Source organism: Sus scrofa, chromosome 13 (genome assembly GCF_000003025.6).
Source record: "Sus scrofa isolate TJ Tabasco breed Duroc chromosome 13, Sscrofa11.1, whole genome shotgun sequence".
In the NCBI taxonomy this organism is placed as follows: domain Eukaryota; kingdom Metazoa; phylum Chordata; class Mammalia; order Artiodactyla; family Suidae; genus Sus; species Sus scrofa.
This window is the reverse complement of record NC_010455.5, coordinates 56,979,743-57,006,163: the sequence shown is the minus strand read 5'-3', so window position 1 is coordinate 57,006,163 and position 26,421 is coordinate 56,979,743. Positions and strand designations below refer to the sequence as shown.

At 37.7% G+C, this 26,421-nt stretch overlaps 1 protein-coding gene across 25 annotated transcripts in view; it reads right to left on the bottom strand.

Annotated features, from left to right (window-relative positions):
* Nucleotides 1-26,421, bottom strand: part of CHL1 (cell adhesion molecule L1 like) — a 229,883-nt gene that overhangs the window by 28,028 nt on the left and 175,434 nt on the right. For all 25 annotated transcript variants that reach the window (XM_021069242.1, XM_021069258.1, XM_021069259.1 and 22 more), the window contains 6 exons: nt 21,268-21,399; nt 14,014-14,154; nt 13,585-13,696; nt 12,020-12,186; nt 9,839-10,004; nt 4,418-4,542 (listed from right to left, as the gene is read on the bottom strand). In XM_021069242.1, coding sequence (XP_020924901.1) covers nt 4,418-4,542; nt 9,839-10,004; nt 12,020-12,186; nt 13,585-13,696; nt 14,014-14,154; nt 21,268-21,399 — 843 coding nt within the window. The remainder of the gene's footprint in view (nt 1-4,417; nt 4,543-9,838; nt 10,005-12,019; nt 12,187-13,584; nt 13,697-14,013; nt 14,155-21,267; nt 21,400-26,421) is intronic.

Sequence of the window (26,421 nt, the reverse complement as noted above, 5' to 3'; positions counted from 1 at the left end):
TTAAAATACATGGAAATTTCTGGTCCTTTAAAAATAAAAGCGACAGTAAAAAAGAAAAAACTCATCTCTAATGATCCTTACTTTCCAAATTTGAGAATTCCAAAATTCTCATATATTCAAGGATGTTTATCTTTGCTCAGAGGAGACAATGAAAGTAATATCTAATACAGCCTTCTTATTTGCTTTTTCTTCTCTAAGTAGGAAACACTATCATTCCCACTGAGTATTTGACAACTGTTGGAAATTGATACTGACAAGCACTGCTTTCAATTCAGGAAAGAACATTTTTTTTTTTAAATGTAGTCAGTTACTGTGTCCAAACTGTAGAGGCTTAAATAAGAAATTATTTCTTCAACAGGCTTGAGGCTGAGCTCAGAGAACTTGGGTTTCTCTTCAGCACTTCCTAAATCCACTAATTTTTGAAGTTTCTTGGAGCAACCAATGCAGCCTGTTGTGTCAGATACTAAAATTTGCTCTTTCTGGCACGGATACTGTGTTTCTGTAGCTGTGGCACAGGCAGGCAGATGCAGCTCCAATTCGACCCCTAGCCTAGAAACTTCCATGTGCAGCAGTGTGGCCCTAAAAAGAAAAAAAAAAAATTTGTCCTTTTCAGTTGCCATGTGATCCAGCAGTGCCACTTCTGGGCATATATCTGGGGAAAAAAACTCTAATTTGAAAAGACACATGTGCCCCTATGTTCATAGCAGCACTATTCACAATAGTCAAGACATGGAAACAACCTATATGTCCATCGAAAGAAGAATGGATAAAGAAGATGTGGCATATATATGCAATGGAATACCACTCAGCCATAAAAAAAGAACAAAATAATGCCATTCATTCATAGCAACATGGATGGAACTAGAGATTATCATACTAAGCAAGTCAGAAAGATAAAGAAAATACGTATGATATCACTTATATGTAGAATCTAAAATAGGACACAAATGAATGTATCTATGAAACAGTAAGAGACTCACAGACATAGAAGACAAACTTGGGGTTGCCAAGGGGGACAGGGGTAGATGAGGGATGTATTGGGAGTTTGGGATTAGCAGAGGAAAACTATTACATACACAATGTATAAACCAGGTCCTACTGTACAGGGAACTATATTCAATATTCCATAACAAATCATAATGGAAAAGAATATGAAAAATGATACATACACATGTATAACTGAGTCAATTTAATATACAGTAGGAATTAACACACTGTAAATAATCTATACTTCAATAAACTTAAAAATTAAAAATCACCTTTCCATATTTAAAACAATTTGCTGTTTCTGAGAATTACATGTAGCTACAACTGATGGCACACAACTGAGACCTAAAAGTCTGATATTCTTAAAGAATGTTTCTGCTAAGGCTTCTGAAAATAACTTCTGATTGAAATCGGTATAGCATAAGCTTTAAAAAATTGCTTCCCAGGAAAAAGTCTTCTTAGAAACTATGCATGGATTTGTCATTTGTTACTGCCACTTACAGGGATATGCTTCTTAAAATCAGAGGCTGGCCTAAAAAATCAGAATGTAAAAGCCAAGAAGTGGTTAAGAAAATGCAGCCCATCTCAGAATATTTGTTTACTGTTTTATTTTCTTTCTAAAATAAACGGTAATTACTTCATGAATAAACAGTATTTCTAATCATAGCTACTTTTTATTTAAAGTTATCTAGAAGATGACAGCCTAGTTACAAGACATATAATAAATGGCACAAGACTTAGATGGTAGGTACCAAGGGGTAGGGAGCCCCGTCCCCTTGCCATTGCTTGAAATACTCAGGAGCAATGCCCATGGATCCTGACACTTAAAACTGTTGTGCATGGGAGAAACTATTTTATCTGGTGAACTACAACTGGAATGATTACCAAGGATTGAACCTTTCTGTTTACAGTCCCTGAGGTAGCTGAAAATACTGTGGTGAAACATATCACCTAAAAGTTTCATTCTATTGAATCAAGTCCATATCTTTTACCACCTGGGGACGGCTCTTTTTCCAGGAAACCCAACATGGTGGCCATTTGCTTTACCTAAGACATAATGGCAATTGTTTCACTTCAAACGTGGTAGTCGCTTAGCTCACTTAAAATATAGTGGCCATTTGCTTCACTATCAGAGATCTAGCCTGTTTACCTTTTTTTAACCAGCCTACCTCATGGAGATGGAATTCTTTCCTCAGTCTGTACCTGTGGTTACCAACCAGAGCGTTAAAGATACAAATGCTTGTTAATAATAATTCATCTAGATATATTGATGGGGTGGAGTAGGATAGTCACACAGGTCTTTTTGTTTTTTTAGGCCACACCCGTGGCATGTGGAAGTTGCCAGGCTAGGGGTCTAATTGGAGCTACAGCTGCAGCCTACGCCACAGCCACAGCAACGCAGGATCCAAGCCGCATCTGTGACATACACCACAGCTCATGGCAACACCATATCCTTAACCCACTGAGGCCAGGGATCAAATCCGCATCCTCATGGCTCCTAGTCTTGTTCATTAACTGCTAAGCCATGAAGGGAACTCCCCCTTCTGCTGATTTGAATAAGCAACATGACAGTCCTAGTTTGACCTCTTAGGGTCAAATACTCCCTTACCTGACAGGAAGGGGGAGCTAATGATGTAAGCCTGACTGATTCTACTTAAAGAAAGAGGAGTAAGTCTTTTCCTACTCCCTACTTCCCTTGGATTATAAAAATGTAGCCCATCTAATCCTCAGGGCAGAGCCTCCTTGCCTGCCTGCTTGCATCTCTCACAAGCATATTACCTTAATAAATCTATTTCTTGCCTATTACTTTGTCTCTAGCTGAAATCCATCTGTGCTGAAGCACTAAGAACCTGAACCTCAGTAAGTCCAGACACTGGGTGAGTGATTCTAATTTAAAGACCATGAGTTGAAGTCCCAATCTGGGTTCTGGCTAGGTTCAAGTCATAAGTATTGTCAGTTTCAATATGACAAAGGCATTGAGACCTAACCAAACACTTCTAGGGACTGCCAGCAAACTAAAGAAAAACTAAATGGGGCCCACTGAATCATGAAAGAAAACTATAAAAATGTCTTTGTCAGAGTCCCAGCAGAGCATAGACAGTCCACACAACTTAGGGTAGTTGAAAGAGTTTTTAATAAAGGCTTTTTCAAAAGACAGGAGCAAGAGGTCTGGATGGGGTGGGGCGGGGCAGTTACTAGAATCTCATCAAAGAGAACTGTGTGGAGAAAGCCTCCTGGCAAGAATGAATGACTTTGTTCCTCTTTGGTTCTCTTCTTTTTGTGATGCAAAAGAACTTACAAAACAGAAACAGACTCAAAGATTTTGAAACCAAATTTATTGTTACCAAAGGAGGAAATGTGGGTGGGGGGAGGGACTAACATAGACACACTACTATCTATAAAATAGATAGTCAACAAGGACCTACAATAGAGCACAGGGTAATTTTATTCAATACTGTGCAATAACCTATATGAAAAGAATCACATAGGAAAAGGAAGCTGAAAAGAAATGGATATATGTATATATCACTGATTGACTCTGTTGTACACCTGAAACTAACACAACTTTGTAAGTCAACTATACTTCAATAAAATGAATTTAAAAAAAAAAAAATCAATGACTTTGGCAGAGGGACATAGCCACCCTGCAGGGAGGGAGTATCTAGAAAAACACATCCGCCCACCGCCTCTACTGCCAGGGCTCCCCACTGGCTGAACCAAATGAAAGCTTGAGGGTAAGTGGTTTATTGATGTCCACACAGGTCAGGTTTCCAGATTCAGAGAGCTGGTGGAGAGTGAATCTGGAAGGGAAATTAGAAGAGATATCCAACAGATGGTCTAAGAGCTGTAAACATGGGTGACTGCAGGAGTAATTGCATTGAGTACACCAGTGAAGTGTGTACGGTGTTTTCTAATTAGCATTATTATTACAAAAAGAAATCAGGGACCTTTCTTGAAAGAATCCTTGAAATTCCTCCCTCACTTTCCTGGCACCCTAGGAACTCCGTCTAGGCCTCGGGTATAGAACATGACCACCGTGCAACCTCCACAGGACCCCGACCCTGACTCCTCCACGCTATTCCATCTCCATTCCTCAGTCCCATTTCTCCACACACTAGGAAAGCCTACTCAAGAGTCCTGGGAACTCATGCATACTTGAGTTTCCTTTCTGCTGATAGCATCACCTGCCTCCCACTGCTTTTGGCAACACTACCCAAGAAGAAAAAAGAAATTAAGCATTAATTAACTTTTTTAGAGCCAGAAGAGGTGAAAGCATTCAAAAGTGGGGTTACTCTTTAAATTGAAAATTTCAAACTAACAATAAATGTATAGGGGCTTAAGTAATCATTGGTTTAATTGCCCAAGAACAGTGGACTTCAATCAGTAGTGGAGAAGAAATGAACAGAGATGTCTTTGTTAGTGCACTTACCCAGGACAGTTACTTGAGTCATATCAGCAGTGCTATCCAGGGAAGTGTGAGCTAAACAGGAATATATTCCTTGGTCCTCTAAGGTGACATTAGCTATAGTCAGATTGGCTCCATCAATAATTATCCTAACAGGAAAAAAGCAAGTATATGATGAAGGTAACAGAAACAATAGAAACATAATCCTTTCAAAAATAAATACTCCCCACAGAAAATAATTCAAGGAAAAATTTTAAAAACTTGCCAATTTTAAAAACTTAATAATGCACATTTTATTAGCAAATTCTATAGGTGGAAAACTAGACACGAAGCACTATTCAATGCACACGTAAATGTCTGAATGGCCATGAAAGAGATTAGGTTTGTTTATTTATTTTTAAATTTCCAATTCAACCATCTGTGATGCATGGGTCAGGGATGAAACTGTTATGCCTGGTGTGTCTGAAGAGTGTACCGTACTTTTATGATAGTAAAGAAAAACTTGAAAAACTCTTAAGCTATGTTTAGGGAACTACCTGCATAGCATCAACATAGGTGCTTCTAACAAAAGCATATTCCTGAATCACATCCTAGTTGTTCAGAGCCAGAATATCTAAGTTGGATCTCATAATCTCTATTTTTGACAGTGTTGTCTGTGCTCCATCCCTCCACTTCCCAAGTAGAGTGCACATTAAAACCTGACAAAAATTAACTCTGACTTATTTGAACAGTAGATGGCAGACTAGTACTTCTTTCTGCAGCTTTCTGCAGCTGGCTCTTTATTATTCTATTTTTGCCAATTAATACTTAAGTTTACTACATAAACTTTTTAAAATAAATTATACTTTTTACCCTCTCCCTATGCTGTTAACATTACCATTCAAGTGTTTCATTTAAAAAGTAAAGTTTCGGAGTTCCTGTCACGGCTCAGTGGTTAGTGAATCTGACTAGGAACCATGAGGTTGTGGGTTCGATTCCTGGCCTTGCTCAGTGGGTTGGGAATCCGGCATTGCTGTGAGCTGTGGTGTATGTTGCAGAAGCGGCTTGGATCCCGCGTTGCTGTGGCTCTGGTATAGGCCGGCGGCTGTAGCTCTGATTCGACCCCTAGCCTAGGAACCTCCATATGCCTTGGGAGTGGCCCAAGAAATGGCAAAAAAAATAAAAATAAAAATAAATAAATAAATAGTAAAGTTTCATTAAATTTGAGAATTATTCACAACAGTTTGCTATGTAGTTGAAATAAGTAATGTCTTCCTTGTGGAAGCAGGGAGAGACACTCATATAATTGAGCTTTTTAATTCAACTCAATTTAATTCACTCATATAAATTGCTGAAAAGCTTGAGTTGCAGAAAACCACTTAAAACTATAGCAAAATCAAATATGATTCTGCCCTTCGATTATAAAGTCAGCCCCTTACTCCTATACAAATAACTGAATGATCTGCCAATCAATATTACCTGGCATTGCTAGTCAAGACTCTCACTATAATTCTAAACATGATAAAGCTTTGACATAAATTAGTTTCTTAGTTCATGTTAGTTATGCGTCTATTTGGCAGAAATATCAGAATATTATATACACTGACGATTTTGCCAAGTTCACCATTTCTTTTTTTTTCTTTTTTTTCCTTCAGGGCCGCACTTGTGGCATGTGGAAGTTCCCAGGCTAGGGGTCAAATCAAAGCTCCAGCTTCCAGCCTTTGCCACAGCTCATGGCAACATTGGATCCTTAACCCACTGAGTGAGGCCAGAGATTGAACCCATGTCCTCATGGATACTAGTCCGGGTTAGTTACCACTGAGCCACAATGTGGACTCCGAAGTTTACCTTCTTAGATGAATATTGACAATTTAATAACCTCTTCAAGAGGGCTCTTTGTGCCCTGCACATCCACGAGAGCATGTGGGAGCTGAAATCTAGCCGACAATCTTTTTGCCAAGGTTTGTACATGGTTTGGGGCTGCTTCAGGCCAAAATGAAAGGGCACCTCTTTGCCAACTCATTTTTTTTTTTTTTTGGAACCTCAAAAGTGTACATCAGGTGCCCTCAACTTAATCAAGTTTCAATTTCCTACTGGTCATTGAAATCTGGTAGGTATGACGTACCTGGGGAGGATGTTAAAAAATGAAATTGGCAGAGTTCCCATCGTGGCGCAGTGGTTAACGAATCCGACTAGGAACCACAAGATTGCGGGTTCAATCTCTGGCCTTGCTCAGTGGGTTAAGGATCCGGCGTTGCCTTGAGCTGTGGTGTAGGCTGCAGACGCGGCTCAGATCCCACATTGCTGTGGCCGCTGGCGTAGGCTGCCAGCGGCCACAGCTCAGATTAGACCCCTAGCCTGGGAATCTCCATATGCCATGGAGCAGCCCTAGAAAAGGCAAAAAGACAAAAAGGACAGGAAAAAAAAAAAAATTGGCATTGACCTCGATCTTTATCCCAAATCAGATTTTTCGGAATAGGACAAGGGCTACTGCATTTGAACATGACACCTAGTTAATTCTGGCTCACCTCAAAATGTGACAACCATTAACAAAGTAACAAATAGCTCCAAATTCTCAGTGCCTAACACCGTAACACTTTATTTCTCTTTTATCCTGTGTTTCCATCATAATTCTATTGTATTCTGCTTGAAGAAAGTCCTAAATTAAACACATGATACATTTAAAAAATGGTTTCTGCTCTTCATAGTACCTGTTCTCTGGCTTCAGCTTCATCTCTGCTCCTCCCAATCTTTCCTCCATCTGTACCTGCTCCATTCCCTCACCTAAGAAACCTGCTATGACCCTACAACCTCTCACCACCTTCATATGAAATAATCCAGTTTGCTAGTGCCCAACCCTTATTAATCTCTTATGTGTAACGGCCACATTTCCCTGAACTGATTCTCTCTTTGCAGACCTATGTTTGAGGTTCATTTCCACCAATGATGACTTGTATAATCATGAAAAAAATTTAGAGCCTAATCCACCTTATCTAAAAAAATGGGGATGACAATACATCCTTTCTCTTCTGGAGAAGTAAATGAGGGAAAACACATAAAGTAATTAGTGTGTAGAGCCTGGCTTAGTCTGTGCTCCAGGAGTGTTACTAATAATATTAATCAAACTTATTTCACTCATTGTTGGCTTCTAACTAATCACATTTCTTAATGCTCCCAACTCCCCTTCCTCCTGCTTCTCTGCTTGAACAAATTACTTTAACTCTTCACGTGTTAGGAAGGGACCCTTCCATTCTTATAATCTCTGCCTAATCTTAGGTTTTATAATCTCAGCATCCTTACCCCCTCCCTCTAAATGCTGTCCCATTCATTCACTGACTTTTCTGAGGGGAAAAAAAAAGCCCTCGCTTGATGTCAAGAAATGCCTTCCCACTCGTGCTTTTGATAGCTTTTCCTTCTCATCCTCCTGTTCACAGACACTGACACATTCCCTATCCCTGTCCCACTGGCCACTGCAGTCTCTCCTGCAGGACTGGGTCCTTCCCTCTGTCCATGGTCATGAACAGCCCCCATTACATGCATTAAGCACAGTGTAAAGTTTAAAAATGGTTTCATACATCCATCCTCCATTTCATTTATCATGACATTGTATTATCTAGAGCCACCTGCAGATTAGAAAGCCACAGAAAATTCCTTGAGGTCATTTTAGTCTTCCTCATAGGTTTCCTGTGAGGATAATCGAGGGAAAGTGTGTACAGAAGGCATGAACATAACATGAGGCACCCAGCAGGTGTAACGCCCCAGAGGGGCAGATTCTGACACTTATCATACACCTCCCCATAATAGGGCACAAAAGAGAAAAAAAGAAGGTATTTTCACTTTTCATTCTTCTCTATGTCCCTTTGATCAGAAATTTAACTTCTTTCATGGCAAAAGCTTCTGGTTCCCAGCTAGGGATAAGGAGAAGGTGACCCAGCAGGAGGTGAGAAATGGGAGCTTACTAATGCCTCTTCAGATATTTAGCAGATACCCATGACTTCCCTGCAGCAATTCTATGCCTGCCCCTGGCTCTGGTCAAGAACAGCCAGCAACATTTGCTCCGAGCTCTTCCCATGCCAGAACTCTCTTCTGTGTTAAGATTACTGTCTTTTACCTCCTACCCATTATTTAGGGAAAACTAGAAGAATATCTGCATTACTTGCTTGGGTCACTCAGATGTCCCAAGGCTCATGTGAGTGTCAGCCCCAGCATCTTGCAGAAACTGTAAAACTGGGCTACACAAAGAAGCTGGTTGGAATTTCTGGATTCAGTATCTAAACATACAAGTCACATTAGCATTAAGGCAAGAATCTGATTCCCTTCTTGGCTGTAACCCAGAGATCATATGGAAAACCCCAAATAACTAGACAGTACTGACCAAGGACAGAATCTGAGGAGACCTGAGGAACTGACAAATCAACTGACACCTAACCAAAGACTGAAGATCTCTGTTGCAATGTGTGGCCTGTTAGGTATCAGCAATTAATCTCCTTTTGTATCATGGACCACTGGTTGTAGGACCACAAATGTTTCATATATAGGAGGGATAGACTAGAATAAATTAAGCACCAAGCCTGAGACCAATGTCTTTGCATAGAGGACATGGACACACACAAAGACACACACACCCCAAAATCAGGTAATGAAGTGAGACAAGGCTACTGAAGAAATGAGTAGTATAAGTCTTCATAGCTAACATGGACTGAGTGGCTAGCATGTTTTAAGTGCTTGGTGTTAATGCACAACAACCCTATGATGAATTACCTTAATGTTTTTGAAGGAAACTATGTTTTAGAATAAAAAACTAAGGCACAGACAATTTAGACAGCTTGACAAAGTCACAGACCCAGTAAGTGACAAAGTTGGGACTCAAACTCAGGCCACTGGGCTCCAGAGCCCATGCTCTTAACTTTTGACCCAGCTACCATCTCACCTAAGGAATGCCTATCCTATGCCTATCTTATGAAATGATCTTCATATTTCATTTTTTGGAGTGATGAATAACAACATAAGACTGAAATTGAAATTTCGATCAAGAATGGTCCATTTTTAACCCCAAACTCAGTAACGTTGCAAAAGGAAGGAGAGTTGTCCTCTGCTTTCAAAAGACAACATAAGCATTCAGTAAATATTATTTTAACTTTCTTTGATATGCTTCATACTGTTTAGTGATATCAGCATCTATTCACCCTTTATTCTACATTCTCTCTTCTATATTTTCTTCCGCTTCCCACACTTACAGGATGGTACACATTGCATGATAAGCCCTTAGCAAAAATAAGAAGACAAATACATGAGAGAAAAATGAAACAAGCACATCGTATGACTTTTTAAATACTGTCTTAAAGACTGAAATATAATCATTTTTAATATTTAAATTAAGTGTAAATGCTTTACATCTATTTTTTCTTTCCAACACAAGGTTTAATCCCAAGCACATATTTGGAGATACTATAATAGTTTACCTACCTGCCATCCTCTGTGCCATTAATTTCAAAGGCTTCTCCATCTTTACTCCAGGACAACTTCAAACTGTGTTTCAAATATGAATCACATTTGTTCTCACAGTGTAATTCAAGTGTATGTGATTTGGGGACACGAGGGTTCTTAGGAGAAACTCTAAGTTTCGTAGCATCTGTTTTTACAAAACAAAGATACTAGTTAAGGCTACAGAGCACAGTTTACTTTGTTATCAAGAGCCTGCCATCATCTCATCACTCCAAATGGTCAACCTGAGAGTCAAAAATTCTCATGCAATGTTTGTCACCCTGTCATTTCCTAACATCATATATTGTTGCTATTTTTGTTCCAACCAGGCCAGGACCCCTGGATGGAAGTATTAATTAATAGCAATTTCCCTACTACTTCCTAGATGAAGGGAGTAAGAAGTATGTGAGCAAGCAAATGCCTCTAGATGTTGAACATAATATAAAATCTCATTCTAGAGCTTCTGGACATGTGATCAAAATACCATAAAGAAAAGGGGAAAGTCGGGAGTTCCCATCGTGGTGCAGTGGAAATGGATCTGACTAGGAACCATGAGGTTGTGGGTTCGATCCCTGGCCTTGCTCAGTGGGTTGAGGATCCAGCGTGACCCTGAGCTGTGGTACAGGTTGCGGACATGACTCGGATCTGGCATTGCTGTGGCTCTGGCATAGGCCAGCAGCAACAGCTCCAATTGGACCCCTAGCCTGGGAACCTCCATATGCCGCAGGTACGGCCCTAAGAATACAAAAGACCAAAAAAAACAGGTCGGGGGGAATCAATTACTTCTCTACCAATATGTTTATTATTAACTCAAACCTATAGTGAAGACTATGAATAGACAAACTAACAACATGAAGGTGGGGAATTTGAACATAAGTCCCATGAAAATAGAGGCTGTGCCTCTTTTGTTACCTTCAATATCTCCAGAGCCCAGAAGGGAGCCTCTATATGGTAGGTACTCAAAACATATTTGTTGAATTTTTGTTCAGAGAGTTAGAATGAGTGAGTCATATTTTCAAAGTAAATCAGCAATATCAACAATATGAAACATAAACATTGGTACCATGGCTGTCGTGAAAAATGTTTGTTTCATTATAATTCAAAACACATAATCCTTACTCTTAAGGCCATATTAAAGGAAGATATACTTTACCCTAATGCAGCACTTGGTAAGCCTCTCAGAAGTCAAGTCCCATCACTTCCTCCCATTCCACAATCATATTCTAATATTTGCTATCTACATGGTACTCGAGAAACTGATTAAAAGCTGAAAGCATTAGTAAAATTGACTATTTGGTATCCCGAGCATGAAATTTGAAGCGATTATCATACTGAATTAATTTCAAGTGAATTATTAAACATCTTACTCCCAATTCTAAATTTAAAGCCACAAATCCATTGAATAATAATTAATACCATTCAATAAGCACTTATTTTAATTAGACTGTAAAGTTCACATTTGTTGTGACATTTTATAACAATTCTATGAATATTAATATCTCTACCTTCTAGAGATGATAACAAGGCTAAAGTGAAATCAAATAATGATATTAATATTTTCTAACTGGTAAGGGCATGAGCTGTGATTTGAACTTAAGACTGGAAGAGACCAAAGCTTATGCTCTCAATCACTGCTATATAGCCTTTCATTGAATTCCATTCTTGACATTCCTTTTTCAATATGTAAGAATTATGACCTTAGTTCTCATGGCTCTGATTCCTACCGACTCCTTCCATATAAAATGGACAATAGAGCAGACCAAAAGTTTATGAACTTGTCCTCTCTGGCCACTAGCAGTTTGAGTTTATTTATGAAATTTTAATTCAAAGAGTTGATTACATAATAACATTGAGTGGCATAACTTTGAATTGGTTATTGAAAGAAAATATAATTACAGAAATACACTAAAATGCAGAAATTTAAAATATTGGTGGTCATCCATCACCAAGCTCTTACAATTGTATAAAGCCACATACACATCACTGACATAGCCTATAATTCTTATGATGGCCTTTTAGATGAAACATGATCTAGGAGTTTTAAAATGGTCTAAAGAAAATTAACAGATGCCCCAACTTAAATCATAATTTTTCACTGGGAAAAATGAAGACAAACTGAACCCATGTAAGAATTCATGTAAAGTAAAAACAAAATAAAATTACTTCTAATATCCAAATTGGCTGTGACGGCTGTTTTTCCTTTAGCATTTTCTACCCAACAGGAGTAGGAACCAGCATCTTCTTCCGTGGTTGTGTTGATCTGTAACGTGCCATTCTCATGGATATGATATCGTCTGCCTTCAAGGGGCTTTGCTTCTTCTACCTTCTGCCTGTGGACATAGAAAGCATAGAGCAATTTGGGGTGTGGCAGAATTATATTATCCTTTTTCAAACTTGTCACTGATGTCATTCAATCTTATCCCTTCTTTAGGAGCTTAGCAGTCCTTATGAAATGTTCCACAAGGGTTTACAATTTTTCTAAAATGGGTGATAGGTGTCAATCTTTCCTTCCCAAATAGACTGTGATGGGAGCAAATCAGGGCCTAAGCTCTGTGCTTCTGCTATAGTTGTAAGAGCTCCCAGTACTACTTTGCATCTGTCCTCAGAGTTTAATAAATATTTTCTGCCTTATTGAAGGTGAACTTTTTAGTTAATGATGGTACTAAATAGGAGAGCTAGTAACTGAAAGAGATAATGAAACTTTGGAACCTCCTGCTGTCGTGGGGGAACATTGGTCATTCAGAAATATTATAGGCCAGGAGGTCTTTCCTGTTCTGTGGACGTGGATTACATTTACCCTTACCAACCCACAGTCATTTTCTCTTACATTCATCCATTTTCCAAACATTTACTTCCACAGCTTGATTCATCTCATACATTTCACAGTGAGAGGCTGCTGGAGAGAAAATATCCAAGGGACAAACTCTGGCTGCTATTCACATGAGATTTTGCAGGGCTGGGGTGGGACAAGAGTAACGCAAGTGAGGCACTTTCTTCAGAGAGAAAATTTAAGGGTTGCCAAAAGAAAACCTCAGTAATCAAGATAAATAATATTTTAATGAGGTATTTTTTTAAATCAAAAATAATGCAAAAATGTCCACCATGAACAAAATATCTAAGTTTTAAATAGCGACCGAATCTGACCCTGCACATGTATGACCTCACCTTGCTCACCTCACTCTCACCTCAGCCCTGTAGCACATCGGCAAAATTACTGAAGACCAGTTTAGCCAAGTGTTCCTAGTGAAGGGACAAGTACAGTAGATTCGTGTAACAAAGAGTTCAGAGTCACTACACCAACCAATGTATTGAAATTAAATTCAAAATACATGTGGGAAGAGTGTTAAAAATAGGCATTCATAATGATATGCACGTTTAATAATTTTTATTATCCCAAACAGAAACAATAAAGTAATATATGACCTTGGAGATAACCATAATGGAAAACTAAATCTACCTGAAAAGTTGTCTTAGTAGTAATCATCTCAATTTCCTGGTTTCCTTTGTGAACAGAAAATGGCTCTCCCTATTTTCTCAGGTGGGAGAAATCCTACACATCTAGTCAATAATTCCAGGAAAAGTAAGTAATTAAGTTTGCTTCCTTATTTCTGAGAGGCACTGGTTACATGCAACAACACTGACACAGTGCAGCCTGTCAAATAATGGATGAAGAAACAAAGTGAAACCTACAACTGACATTCTCTTAAGAAAACAGGGTACCAGCTTACCAGGACACTATTGCCTCGGGTGAAGCAAAGAACTCACAATGTAAGAAAGCACTGTACCCAACTACTGTGGCATAATTTTCTTCATCTGTAGTTTGTATCAATGGACGAACATCTATTTGAAAACAATGCAAATACAGTTTAATTTTTCATGTAAGAATATAAGCAAATTATGTTTTTCTATAGCCTAGCCATATTAACAAGAACAGAAAAGAGTGGAATACCAAAGTCCATATTCTTGAATTAGAAAGTATCCAAACAACACATTTTTGGAAGTGTAGCTTTACTATAAAATCTATGCTCAAATGTAAAGGTGAAAATTACTTTGGTTTCCTCCATGTTTTATGTGCCAAGAATTCAGTCTACTTGCGAGTTTGGCCTTGAATACTTTCCTGTAGAAAAGGCTAATGGGCTGCTCCCAGGTGTGCTTACCTACAACATCAATATTGGCACTGGCAAGGATAGTGCCATGGACATTTGAGGCTTCACACTGGTATACCGCGGTGTGATTTGGTTGTACATTGGTAAAACTGATTTCCCCGGGGGAGATGACATCACCAGAAAATGGATTTCCTAAAAGAGATTAAACAAAGTCAGATAAAAATAAAATAAAATATTTATACACCATTTATTAAATGTGCCACATAGTATTTATATTTTAAGACTAGTATTTATATTTTAAGGCCAGGTAGATAATAATTCATCAAAGCAAATTTTTTTAGAATTTCTTAATATCGGCCATCGATTTTTCTTTCCAGACCCTTCTGCAATTTCAGTATTCCTTAACATTAGTGCTTATTGCCAAAATATTTGCTCATCTCTAACTCTCTGCCTCTCCAGACTCAATACCCCAAAGTAAGATGCCAGATTTTCTGTTTAGCATTCAAGTCGAAGTGTGAACTGAATCTCACTTATTCTTATAAATTGGGGTCCTCATACTGCCCAGAATAAATTACAAGATCCACACAGCTTGATTCCCCCGATCCACCACTAGTAGCTGCTGTTTTCCCTCTTGATACATTGTTCCTCTGTTTCACTTCTCTGCTCTTCTGCAATTTTCCCATCTACACCATCCATTTTAACTGCCTTGCTTTGCTCTTTAACCACTTCAGATACATAGCTCATGTATTTCATTTTCCCAGTAAGATTAAACTCTTCTTGAAAGGAGGGGCCAAACTGTCTATTTGGCAATAAATCCTACCCCATTGCTGATCCAAGTATAATTCTGGAAATATCTTTTGGAAATGAGAAAATCTAATATTTATGTGTTTGTATTGAGGGCCAAAGTAACTTGCTGGGTACTGCACATGCATTATCTTATTAACTCCACTCAGAACCTGCTAAATCCCACCAATATGGCCATTGAGAAGGTAGAAATTGCTGTATTTCAGAGAGGGCCGTAGCATGGGCCAAATTGCATGCCCTGCTCTGATGCAAGCAAACTGTTGAAAGAAAAACATTTAAGTGAGGAATGTTGAATGAAGGGTGCAAATGTTAAAAACTTTTGTTTAAATGACATTACAAGATTACCAGTACATCTAATTTAAGTTTTTTCTTATGGTATCTCCTTTGTTCAAAACAGAGACTATACTAAATTTTAGATTATAGGAAACATTGATTATTGCATAATAAAATAGATTTTTCTTATACATCTTTTTGCTTCTAAGAGTGAGAAATAAATACATTTTTACACTTGAATGTCAGCTCCATAGGGGTAAGAACGTGTCTATGAGCTGTGCACCATGTCCCTGGTGTGCAAATAGCATCTATTGCAGAGGAGACAGCAGTTTTCATGGAATGGATGAACAACACTTTTGTTGGGTGCCATTTTATTCCTGGTAGGTCCCTGTGGAATGGAGACTGATAGTCCCCCAAAGGTGGGCCTGGTCTAATCTCTACGATGTGTGACTATTTTACTTTACATGGCAAAAGAGACTTTCCATATGTGATTAAGGCCAAGGACCCTGAGAGGGGATGTTATTCTGGATTATCCAAGTGAGCCCGATGAAATTATAAGGCTCTTTATAAACAGAGAAACTTTAATGCCTGTGGCAAGCCAGCCAAAGAGAGATGTGACTATGAAAGAGTGGTAGGAGAAATGTAATATGCTTGACTTGAAGACGAAGGAAGTGGGCCAAGGAATGTGGGCCCCATGAGCTGGAAAACATAACGGAAGGGTTCCTCTCCTAGAGTCTCTGGAAGAACCATAGCACTGCTGACACCTTGATTTTAGCCCAGGGAGAGTTGTGCTGGACTTACAACCTCCAGAATTATAAAATAATAAACATATACTGTTTTTTTATTTTAATGAGTTTTATTTTTTTCCATTATAGCTGGTGTACAGTGTTCTGTCAATTTTCTACTGTACACCAAGTTGACCTAGTCACACATACATATATACATTCTTTTTTCTCACATTATCATGCTCCATCCTCTAGACAGAAAATCAATCAAGCCACAGAGATCCCAAATGACACAATAGAAAAGTTAGACTTAATTGAAATTTTAAGTACACTGCACCCAAAAAAAATCAGAATATACATTCTTCTCAAATATATACTGTTTTAAGCCACTAAATTTGCTGTAATTTGTTATAGTAACAATAGAAATTTGATTCAATCCTATAGGATAATTTATCTCTTGAGAATCATCAAGATGAATAGTTCAAGTTTTTTTGTTTGTTTGTTTGTTTAGGGGTTTTTTTTGGCCTCACCTGTGGTATATGGGAATACCTGGGCCGGGATCAGACCCGTGCCACAGCAGTGACAACACCACATCCTTAACCCACTAAGCCACCAGGAAGCTCCTTCTACAATGATTGAGTTTCTGATCTCATTCTGCACCCTCACCCCTTACATCAAATTTTACAAGCTTCAGAGTAAACCCTATCATCCCTTATATTTAGTTCTTAAACCATTTGCCCCCTGGTAAACTCTAAATCTACATAACAATACAAAAAGATGAAATTAAACTCTGGCCTCATATCTGAGTGACAAATAATTAAACATTGCTCAAAGCTGCCTTCTGGGATAGGTATGGAAATTGCAGAGTACTGTAGCATACTGGCAAAGGCTAATAGGAGCTTCCATAATGCCAGAAGGCCAAGTTCTTTATCAAACAAACACACAAACCATGAAAAAAAAAATCCTGAATGGTTCAATGGTAGCCTAGCTATTAAAAGATCTGGTCTTGTCACTGCTGTGGCTCAGGTCACTGCTGTGGCATGGGTTCAAGCCCTGGCTCAGGAATTTCTGCATGCTGCAAGGGCTGCTCAAAAAAACAAAGCAAAAACATTTTCTGCTCAAAGCAAACAAAAATATTCCTGACATAAGCTGTCTTTGCTAAGCTCAAAGGGCAAAAATGCAATGTATGGGGAGAAACTTCAGCTGTGGACTTATTCATTTCAGTTCCATTTATGGCTCTAAATTCACTTGGGTTGTGGCCTCATATAAGTAATGTAACCTCGCTGAGTCTCATGTGCCCACATCTACAATAAGAACTCTCTTTTGCAAGGGCTCAGAAACATTGGATGCAAAACATTTGAAAAAGTTTATTAGGCTTGTAAACAATATTAGTAATAATTTTTATTTAATTCTCAAATACGTATAAAGATATGCAATTTGTAAAAATATGAGCTCAAAGGGATTTCAAATCCTTCACTGATCCCACTGTCATTGAACATTCCAATTATAAATTATGATCTGTTGGCAGTGATGCCAGGAGAGCTGGAGTCAAAGCTGTGGAAACAACACAGAGCATGGATTCCAAAGATGTGGCTTTAGTCGTGGGTCTGCCATTATTCAGCTGTGCTCTCTTGCATTAGTTTATTTTCAGCCTTGACATGCTCATCCATCAACAAACATATTGGCTCTGTTTTGGATATAAATCCATAACCTAACTGTTACTGCTACTCACCTAGCCCAAGGCTCCGCTATCTTTTCATCGGCTCCTAAATGGAGTCATACAGTTGCTTCTCCATGCAGAAGCCAGAAAAATTCTAGGTAATAAATTAAAGCCTCTCATTCTTTGCCTCTAAATCCTCCAAGTGTCCCATCCTGTTCGCAATAATATCCTAGGTCACCTTTGATCCTTGAGCTTTAGATATGATGTAGACCCTGCTCCTGACTGACCTCCCTAAGCACTGCCACCTCCTCACTCTGCTTTAGCCACACTGGACTCCATTCTTTTTCTCAACATTCCAAACACACCTTGAGTCTATGCACTCAGTGACCTTTCTATCCTGAAAGCTCACTCATGGCTATTTGCATGGCTACATCATTCACTTCTCCCATTTCTACTCAATGGTAAATAATCCCAAGGGTCTTACTAACATTTTCTCTAAACTGGATAGCAACTCTAGGTCCTGAACTTCCCTTGTACCCACCCACCCCTTCCCCAACTAGTTTTCATTTCACCACATTTATGTGCTTTTGTCAACTGCATGTCTCTCCCCACCAGAATGTCAGATTTATGGGAGCAGGAACTGTCCATTTTATTTACTGCCATCTCCCAAGTGATAAGGCCAGTGCCTGGCACAAAGAAGGCATTTAATGAACATTATTGAATGAAATAATTAATCCTTTAAATATGAATAACTATATTTCCTTTAAAAGGCTCATGTGGGGACTCAAAGCAGTATATGAATGTCCTTTATAAACAGCTAAGTGCCATTCAAATACAAAATTTTATGATTTTATGTTCCAGACACTCTGCTTTCTTTATTTTAGCATCCTTAATATTTTTTATAAAAAAGTTGTTTTCATTTCCCTATAATCTACATGTAGTTTCATTTTTCATTTCTTATTCTATTCTTTAAAGGGAATGAGGAAAGAAGGTAAACTACATTGACAAGCCAGACTCAACAAGAAGAAGAGAAAGAGAACCCAAATAAACAAAGTAAAAAAATGAAAAAGCAGAAATATCAACTGATACTGCAGAAATAAAAAAAAAGAGAGAGAGAGAGAATACTTTGAACAATTTGATGCCAACAAATTTGACAATCTAAAAGAAACAGACAACATTCTAGAAACATATGGCCCACCAAAACTGAATCAGGCAGAAATAGTTTGAATAGACCAATCATTAGAAATGAAGTTGAATATGTAATAATAATAATAATAAACTCTCTACAAACAAAAGTCCAGGACCAGATAGCTTCATAGGCAAATTCTACCAAGCATACAAAGAAAACTTATATCAATGTTTCTTAAACTCTTTCAAAAGACTGAAGAAGAAACACTCCCAAAGTCATCCTATGAACCACCATCACCCTAATACTAAAGAGATGAGAAATTAATATCTCAAATTGAAGATATTAATAATGAGGGCTAAAGTGTCCACTGACAGAGGAAGGGATAAATAAAATGTGATATATATATTACACAAACATATGCAAACAATGGAACATTATTCAGCTGTAAAAAAGAGGAAATCTTGTCATTTGTGACAGCATGGATGGACCTTGAGGGAATTATGCTAAGTCGTATAAGTCTGACAGAGAAAGAAAAATACTAAATGATCTCACTTATATGTGAAATATAAAAAAACAAAACGAGCTCATATATACAGAGAACAGTCGGTGATTGCCAAAGGCTGGAAGGTGGGGGGTTGGGAGGATAGGCCAAATGGATGAAGGGGATAAACAGGTATAAACTTCCAGTTATAAAATGAGTAAGTCATGGGGATATAATGTACAGCATGGCAAAAATAGTTAATGATACTGCACTTCACTTTTGAAAGATGCTAATAGATTATAATCATCACAAGAAGAACAATTCAGTAACTCCGTAAGGTGACAGATGTTAATTAGACTTATTGTGGTAACCACTTCTCAATATATGAAAATATCAAATCATTATGCTGTATACCTGAATCTAATATAGCGCATACCCATTACACCTCAATAAAAAAAGAAAAAAAAAATCAGAACTGCTCATGGTTTTGCCCAATCATTTGTATTTTAAATAAGTAAGCACCCTTTTTTCTTCTCAGAGTCATACAGAGATAGAATTCAAAGTGATTTTTTTAAAATTATATGCTGAGAAGGAGATATGGTCATACTGTTAACTTGACAATTTCCAGATTCATAAGGCTATGTAATAGATTTTTTTTTTTTTTTTTTTTTTTTTTTTTTTTTTTTTTTTGGCTCTGCCTGCACCATTTGGATGTTCCTGGGCCAGGGATTAAACTCTCCCCACAGCTGTGACCTAAGCCACAGCTGCAACAATACCATACCCTTGACCCACTACACCACATGGGAACCTCCTAGGTATTTTTAAATAACTGTCAGTTTTATTTTCAATCTCATCATCAAATGTGCCCAGTTAGTATTTGTTTATCATAGATATTGTGCTTCCTGTCATACATAAAACTAAAATGGATGTGTTTTTTCAAGAATAATAATAAACACTAGGATTTCTTGAGTACTTGAAGTAAGAGAACAGTAGTAAATAGTATTTTGAGAGTGTTGTGTGTCAGTCCCTGTGCCAAGCATACTTTATGTGGTATTTCCTTTAATCCATATAACAATTCCCAATGGTTAGTGGTATTTTCATTCCCATTTTACTGATGAGGGAACAAGTTTTAATAGGATCAGTAAAACACCCAATCAGACAGAGAGTAAATGGTAGCACCTGAACACAAAGATAGATCCTTCAGACCCAGGGTTTATTAACTATCTGTGTTCTACAGGTAAGTACAATCCTAGGTGGTTGACATCTTCATCTCATTCAACCACAACCATCATTTGCTCCATTTTGCAATTAAAAACTAAAGCTTCAGGAGACTCACTCAACAGCTCAGAGCATACAGCTGGCTACTTAGTGACTATCCCCAAGCTTAGGTGCACAGACTAGTTGGGACCCGGGCCTCTGGACAACCAGGATGCCTACCCTGACATGAGTGGGTTTAGGGCAAAGGAATTAATGGAAACAACACACATATGTGTTAATATTATAAATGTTCTGAATCAAGCTACTCAGTTGACCATTAAGATTTGTTCTATCACCCTACTTTAACAAAGATATTCAAAATGACCAGAGCTATAGGTTCAGATTCAGGATTTGAGGATTCCTGGAGCTCTATGCTAGAACACCGTGGACTGGGGAGATAAGGCTGTGAGCCCAGCGCATCTGGGGAGAGTTCAGAGCTGACTGAGCAGAGGATTTTTCTGGTCTTAGCTACTGAAGCTTGGTCAAATGATTGCAGTGAGCCAGGGGTTGGGTGCACAGGGTCAGGCTTTGCATGTTTTTTGGCCCTATGGATTTTTCAAATCATGGAGACAGAGTAAGTCTTTATAAAGAGCAGAACCCAAGTGAGGAGTTGTGGTTGCCTGAATGGAAGGGAAGTCTGAGTCCCACCTGTGTTCCCAATCACTGGGTCTCCAATTCTTCTCAGGAAAAGGAATCTTCTCCTTGGATGCATCCTCTGTCATTCAGCTGCCTTAATTTTTAAAACTTATTTTTATATATAGTTAATATAATAGCTCAACAAATGTTATTATAAGCTTTCCATAAACTTAAGCGTAAATCAAATGCCTTAAAAAGATGCAATTTTGGATTTGCTGGTTAGATCTCTCCTGCTAGTCCAGTTACTTACCAACTCCACTTTAGCCATAACCGGGGTGCCTGACCATTACCCATTCCAGCAAACCTTTACGATTGCATCAACACTGGTGTTTTCACTTACGCTCAATCGGGGAGCCATTGACTCTCCACTTGATTGTGGGTTCAGGTTCTCCTTCAGCCTCGCATAACAAGATACCACTGCTCCCAGTGCTGTACACACCACTCTGAGGTTTCTTTGTCCAGCGAGGGGGCTCTGGAAATAAAGAGAAGAGCTCATCAGCACTTATCTATCAGAAGATCCAAAAATCTTAAATCCTGTATTTTTACTGTGTACCAGCAGATGGCAGACACAACAAAGCACTTCACACTAGCTCTTTCTGGTAAATGTTCTCTAAAGCAAGATGAGCATTGTTTTCATGTGGCATGAGGTATATGTATGTGTGTTGTAATTTGAAATCTCAGAACGTATAAAGAGAAATCAATACACTAAAAGAGTTACCTATAGCCCTTTTATTAAGCTGAAAATTATCTATGCCATTACAGAAAATGAAGGAGATAAACATGTTACATTTATCTAGTGCTGGGTATAGCTTATTTCAGACTGTAGCAACGCATCCAAAATGGCTGATATTCCAGAAATATATTTTGAAAGTAGTTTAATGAAATTAAAATGTTCGGCCATTATTTTAAATATTTCTTAATGATTTTTCAGCATTTAGAGGTCCATATGTAATTGTCTCCCTTAAGAATATGGGAAACATTATTTCCTAGAAAATTTTTTTTTGTTAAGGGGGTAGAAGGAATCCTAAAAGCAACATTTACCTTTTTTCTCTCAAAACAATGGAGGAAAAGATGTATTTAAATTATATGCATCTTTCTATGCCCTAGTGCTCTCAAATTATAATTCTAAATGGTGTTTCAGTACAGAATGAGACATTTTTTCTTTTATTATTATTTTTTATTACTCAAATGAATTTATCACATCTGTAGCTGTATAATGATCATAACAATCTGATTTCACAGGATTTCCATCCCACAGCCCAAGCACAGCCCCCACCCCCCAAACTGTCTCCTCCAGAGACCATAAGTTTTTCAATGTCTGAGTCAGCATCTGTTCTGCAAAGAAGTTCAGTCTGTCCTTTTTTCAGATGCCACATGTCAGTGAAAGCATTTGATGTTGGTGTCTCATTGTATGGCTGACTTCACTTAGCATGATAATTTCTAAGTCCATCCATGTTGCTAAAACTGTTGGTATTTCGTTTCTTTTAATGGCTGAATAATATTCCATTGTGTATATGTACCACCTCTTCTGGATCCACTCCTCTGTTGATGGACATTTAGGTTGTTTCCATGTCTTGGCTATTGCAAATAGTGCTGCAATGAACATCGGAGTACATGTGTCTTTGTGAGTCATGGTTTTCTCTGGATAGATGCCCAGGAGTGGGATTGCTGGATCAAGTGGTAATTCTATTTGTAGTTTTCTGAGGAATCTCCATACTGTTTTCCACAGTGGTTGCACCCATTTACAATCCCACTAACAGTGTACTAGGGTTCTTTTTTCTCCATACCCTCTCCAGCATTTATTGTTTGTAGACTTTTTGATGATGGCCACTCTGGCTGGTGTAAAGTGGCACCTCATCGTGGTTTTGATTTGCATTTCTCTAATAATGAGTGATGTTGAACATCTTTTCATGTGTTTTTTGGCCATCTGTATGTCAGAATGAGACATTTTTCTTTAGTGCAAACATTACTGTCATGTTTTGTCACCTTAAGTGTACTGCTATGTCAGGAGTGAATAAAAGATTCAGACTAAAGTGTTGGTGGTTTGGATAATTTGATTTCAGAGAAAATTGCACAGTACCTGCAGGTAGTCAATTCCCATCAAGTGTTGCTTGGTTATTTCCCCTAAGACATTTTCAGATTTCCATTTTCAGTCAAAAAGGAAAGTCTTTAAGATACTTATATTTATAATATGAAAAATGTCATTTAAACAATTTTTTAAGTAAGGAGGAAAAAGGGGATTGTGTGGGGAAAATGCCTATAAATTCACCAGGAAAAATACAAATATACAAATATCCCTGGCAAGTTCAAATCTCAGTAAGAGACCTGCCTGTTTAATTATTCCAGAAGCTATGACCTTAATTGTTAAATTCCAAGTTAAATACACATGTTAATAATTCAAAATCTGTAAATATGTACTCATTTAGTTTAAAAATGCAAATAAGAAACTGCATATGACCCTCTAAGGTGAAGGGTTTTAGTTTGTGTGTGCGTGTCACTGCGTTTTTTATGTTATAGTTACTTTTTTTGGTCTTTTCATATGAGATATACAATAAAATTAAGCACTGGAGTTACAGAAAACAAAATGAAAGTTTTCTTATTTACAGTAGAAAACTAAGACTAAGAGCATGTACAAATATAGAAATCATGGAGATATAATATACAGCATGGTAACTGTACTTAATATTTTATTGTCTCCTCAAAAACTGCTAAGAGAGTAGATCTTAAAAGCCTTCATCACAAAAAAAAGAATTGTAACTATTTGGTGATGTATGTAAACCACACTTCATGTGATCATTTTGCAATCATTATGAAACTAATAATGAATCATTATGAAACTAATAATGTAACATGTCCCTTATATCAATAAAAAATAATAAAATTAAGGATATCATAGAATGATGACCTTTCTCTAAATCTTTATAATTAGTAAAATCAAGATTTCTATTTCTTTTCTCTTCCTACAAATTTCATTATTCCACTGGTATCTGCATTAATCCCGATTACTGTTAGTCATTAGGTAAAGGGTGCTTAAGTGACCATCTTATCCAACCCTTTCACCTTACAGACGGAGCAGACACAACTCGAATCTGGCGTTTTTGTGGCTGTGGCATAGGCTGGCAGCTACAGCTCCAATTCGACCCCTAGTCTGGGAACTTCCATACACCATGGGTGTAGCCCTAAAAAGACCAAAAAAAAGAAAGAAAAAAGAAAAAGAAAAAAGGCTCAAGAGAGAAGAAAGAATAATTAAAAGGGAAAATTCTGAGAGAAAACACTTATCATTGTATCCCAGTCTTTTATCTATTATCCTAAGATATATGGCAACTGATGAAAATGCCTTATGTTGAAACTTTACTCATTTTGTCATCAGTGTAAATAAAAAAATAAGATAAATTTCTCTCACACTGCTGAAAACTCAGATGCAAATGTCTGAACATTTAGAATATAATAAGCAAGCTAATTAGAGATGTTTACCACTAGAAGGAAAACAAAACAAAACAGGAAATTTGGTACTTATAAAACATAGAACACAGATCATTTTCTTAGTAACAGAATTCTATTTAATATCTTTATTCTAATAAATCAACAATTACTAGGTTCATCAAACTTGGCTCTAATTGCAACTTTTTGGAAATAGATTTATTTGAAAAAGAGGCTTTTTCAAGCAGATCAACGACTAAATTGCATCTGAGTTCATGATATCCTTTTAAAATACAACACAGGAGTTCCCATCGTGGCGCAGTGGTTAACGAATCCGACTAGGAACCATGAGGTTGCGGGTTCGATCCCTGCCCTTGTTCAGTGGGTTAACGATCCGGCGTTGCCGTGAGCTGTGGTGTAGGTCGCAGATGTGGCTCGGATCCCGCGTTGCGGTGGCTCTGGCGTAGGCTGGCAGCTACAGCTCCGATTTGACCCCTAGCCTGGGAACCTCCATATGCCACAGGAGTAGCTCAAGAAATGGCAAAAAATAAAAATAAAAAAAAATTTTTAAAAAAAAGATTAAAAAAAAAGTTTAAAAAAAAATAAAATACAACACAGTTATGGGTATATAATTATGCATAAATACTTTCCTATTCAAAAGCCTTAAATGATTCAAAAGTTTACAACAAAAACAGTGTGAGCAAGGCTTTTTACAATCAGTTGAAATGCAACTGGGGTGAGACTTAGATTTCTGGATTTAGAATGTTTTAGATGCCATTTTAATAGATCTCTTTTTACTGAATGTGTAATATTTAGATCACAGGTTCCTAAAAAGGAAGGATAGTTGTATCTTAAGACATTCTGGCTGTTTTTGCTTACATATATTGCAGTTTGTTTTCTTATTTAGGATATTGTGGCTTAAGTTACAGAGTTTGATTGTGTTTAGTAATAAAGAAATATCACAAACAGAATACGATACATGCTTTTACTTAAGTGTAGCAGGTGTTTTCAGGATTGACTACATTTTCAAAGTTCCCAGTAACACTGTTCTTTTCCCATATGGCAAATCCATGCTATTTGAGTTTCCAAGTAAGAGACAAAGAAGGGGAAAGAAGAAAGTGCAGGAAGGCAGAATAAAAGCGAATGAACGTGAACTCATCCATCCAAATGATTAATGAAGGATGTATTTACTGCTTTCACACTTAAGCAAAAAAAAAAAAAAGGCTCCTTGAGCTCAGTTTGCTTTTCACTTGCATGTGTGAAGAGAAACTCCTAAAACATACAACAGAGGGTACATTTAGTAGTTTCTCATTAAGGAGAAAGGATTAAATGTTTCTCATAAAAACATTATTTACATCTCAATAGTGCTAATAGCTGTTTTATGAAGAGTGAGGACAATTTGTTCAGGAAACCTGTATTCCTTTGGAGTACTATAGTCAACATTTTAAATTGCATAATTAATTTTACATCTCTGATTTATTTTTTTCTTTTTGCAACCCTTGCAGTTCTTTTGAAAGCTTCAGTCTTAACAGTCAAGAAAACCGTGGCCAGATTGTTAAAATATTCAGCTACCGTAGCAATGATCCAGCCATCTGGAAGGATTTCTAATAGTCAGCAACTTGGAGCAGGAGCAGCTAACAATTAGACATGTCTGGTTTGTGAGTATGTGTTTGTGTTGGGTTGGGGAGGAGGGGTCACAGAAAAACCTCCCTGTTGCATGGTATAGCCGTAGTATGCAGAGGCATCAAATGATGACCAAAAATACAGAAAAAATAAATCTCTCAAACTCTTCCTCTCTGAATTTGAGTGAAAAATTTAATGTCAGAGGAATAGATCACTATTGGAAAATGTGGATATTTATGCATTATATGGGGCTTTCTCCTGTATAGGTTTTGCTTTTGCTGAGCCAAGGGAAATGATATTCTCATCTTTGGTTTTCCATTCTTCCTAATTTAACTAATCACACACATTGTGAGAGAGGTCTTGGAAATATATTGTTATTCCAAACAGCAGCATAATTAAGAGGTGTCTTAACATTCACCTGTGACTAGAAACTGTCTGCGTCTTTTTTCCC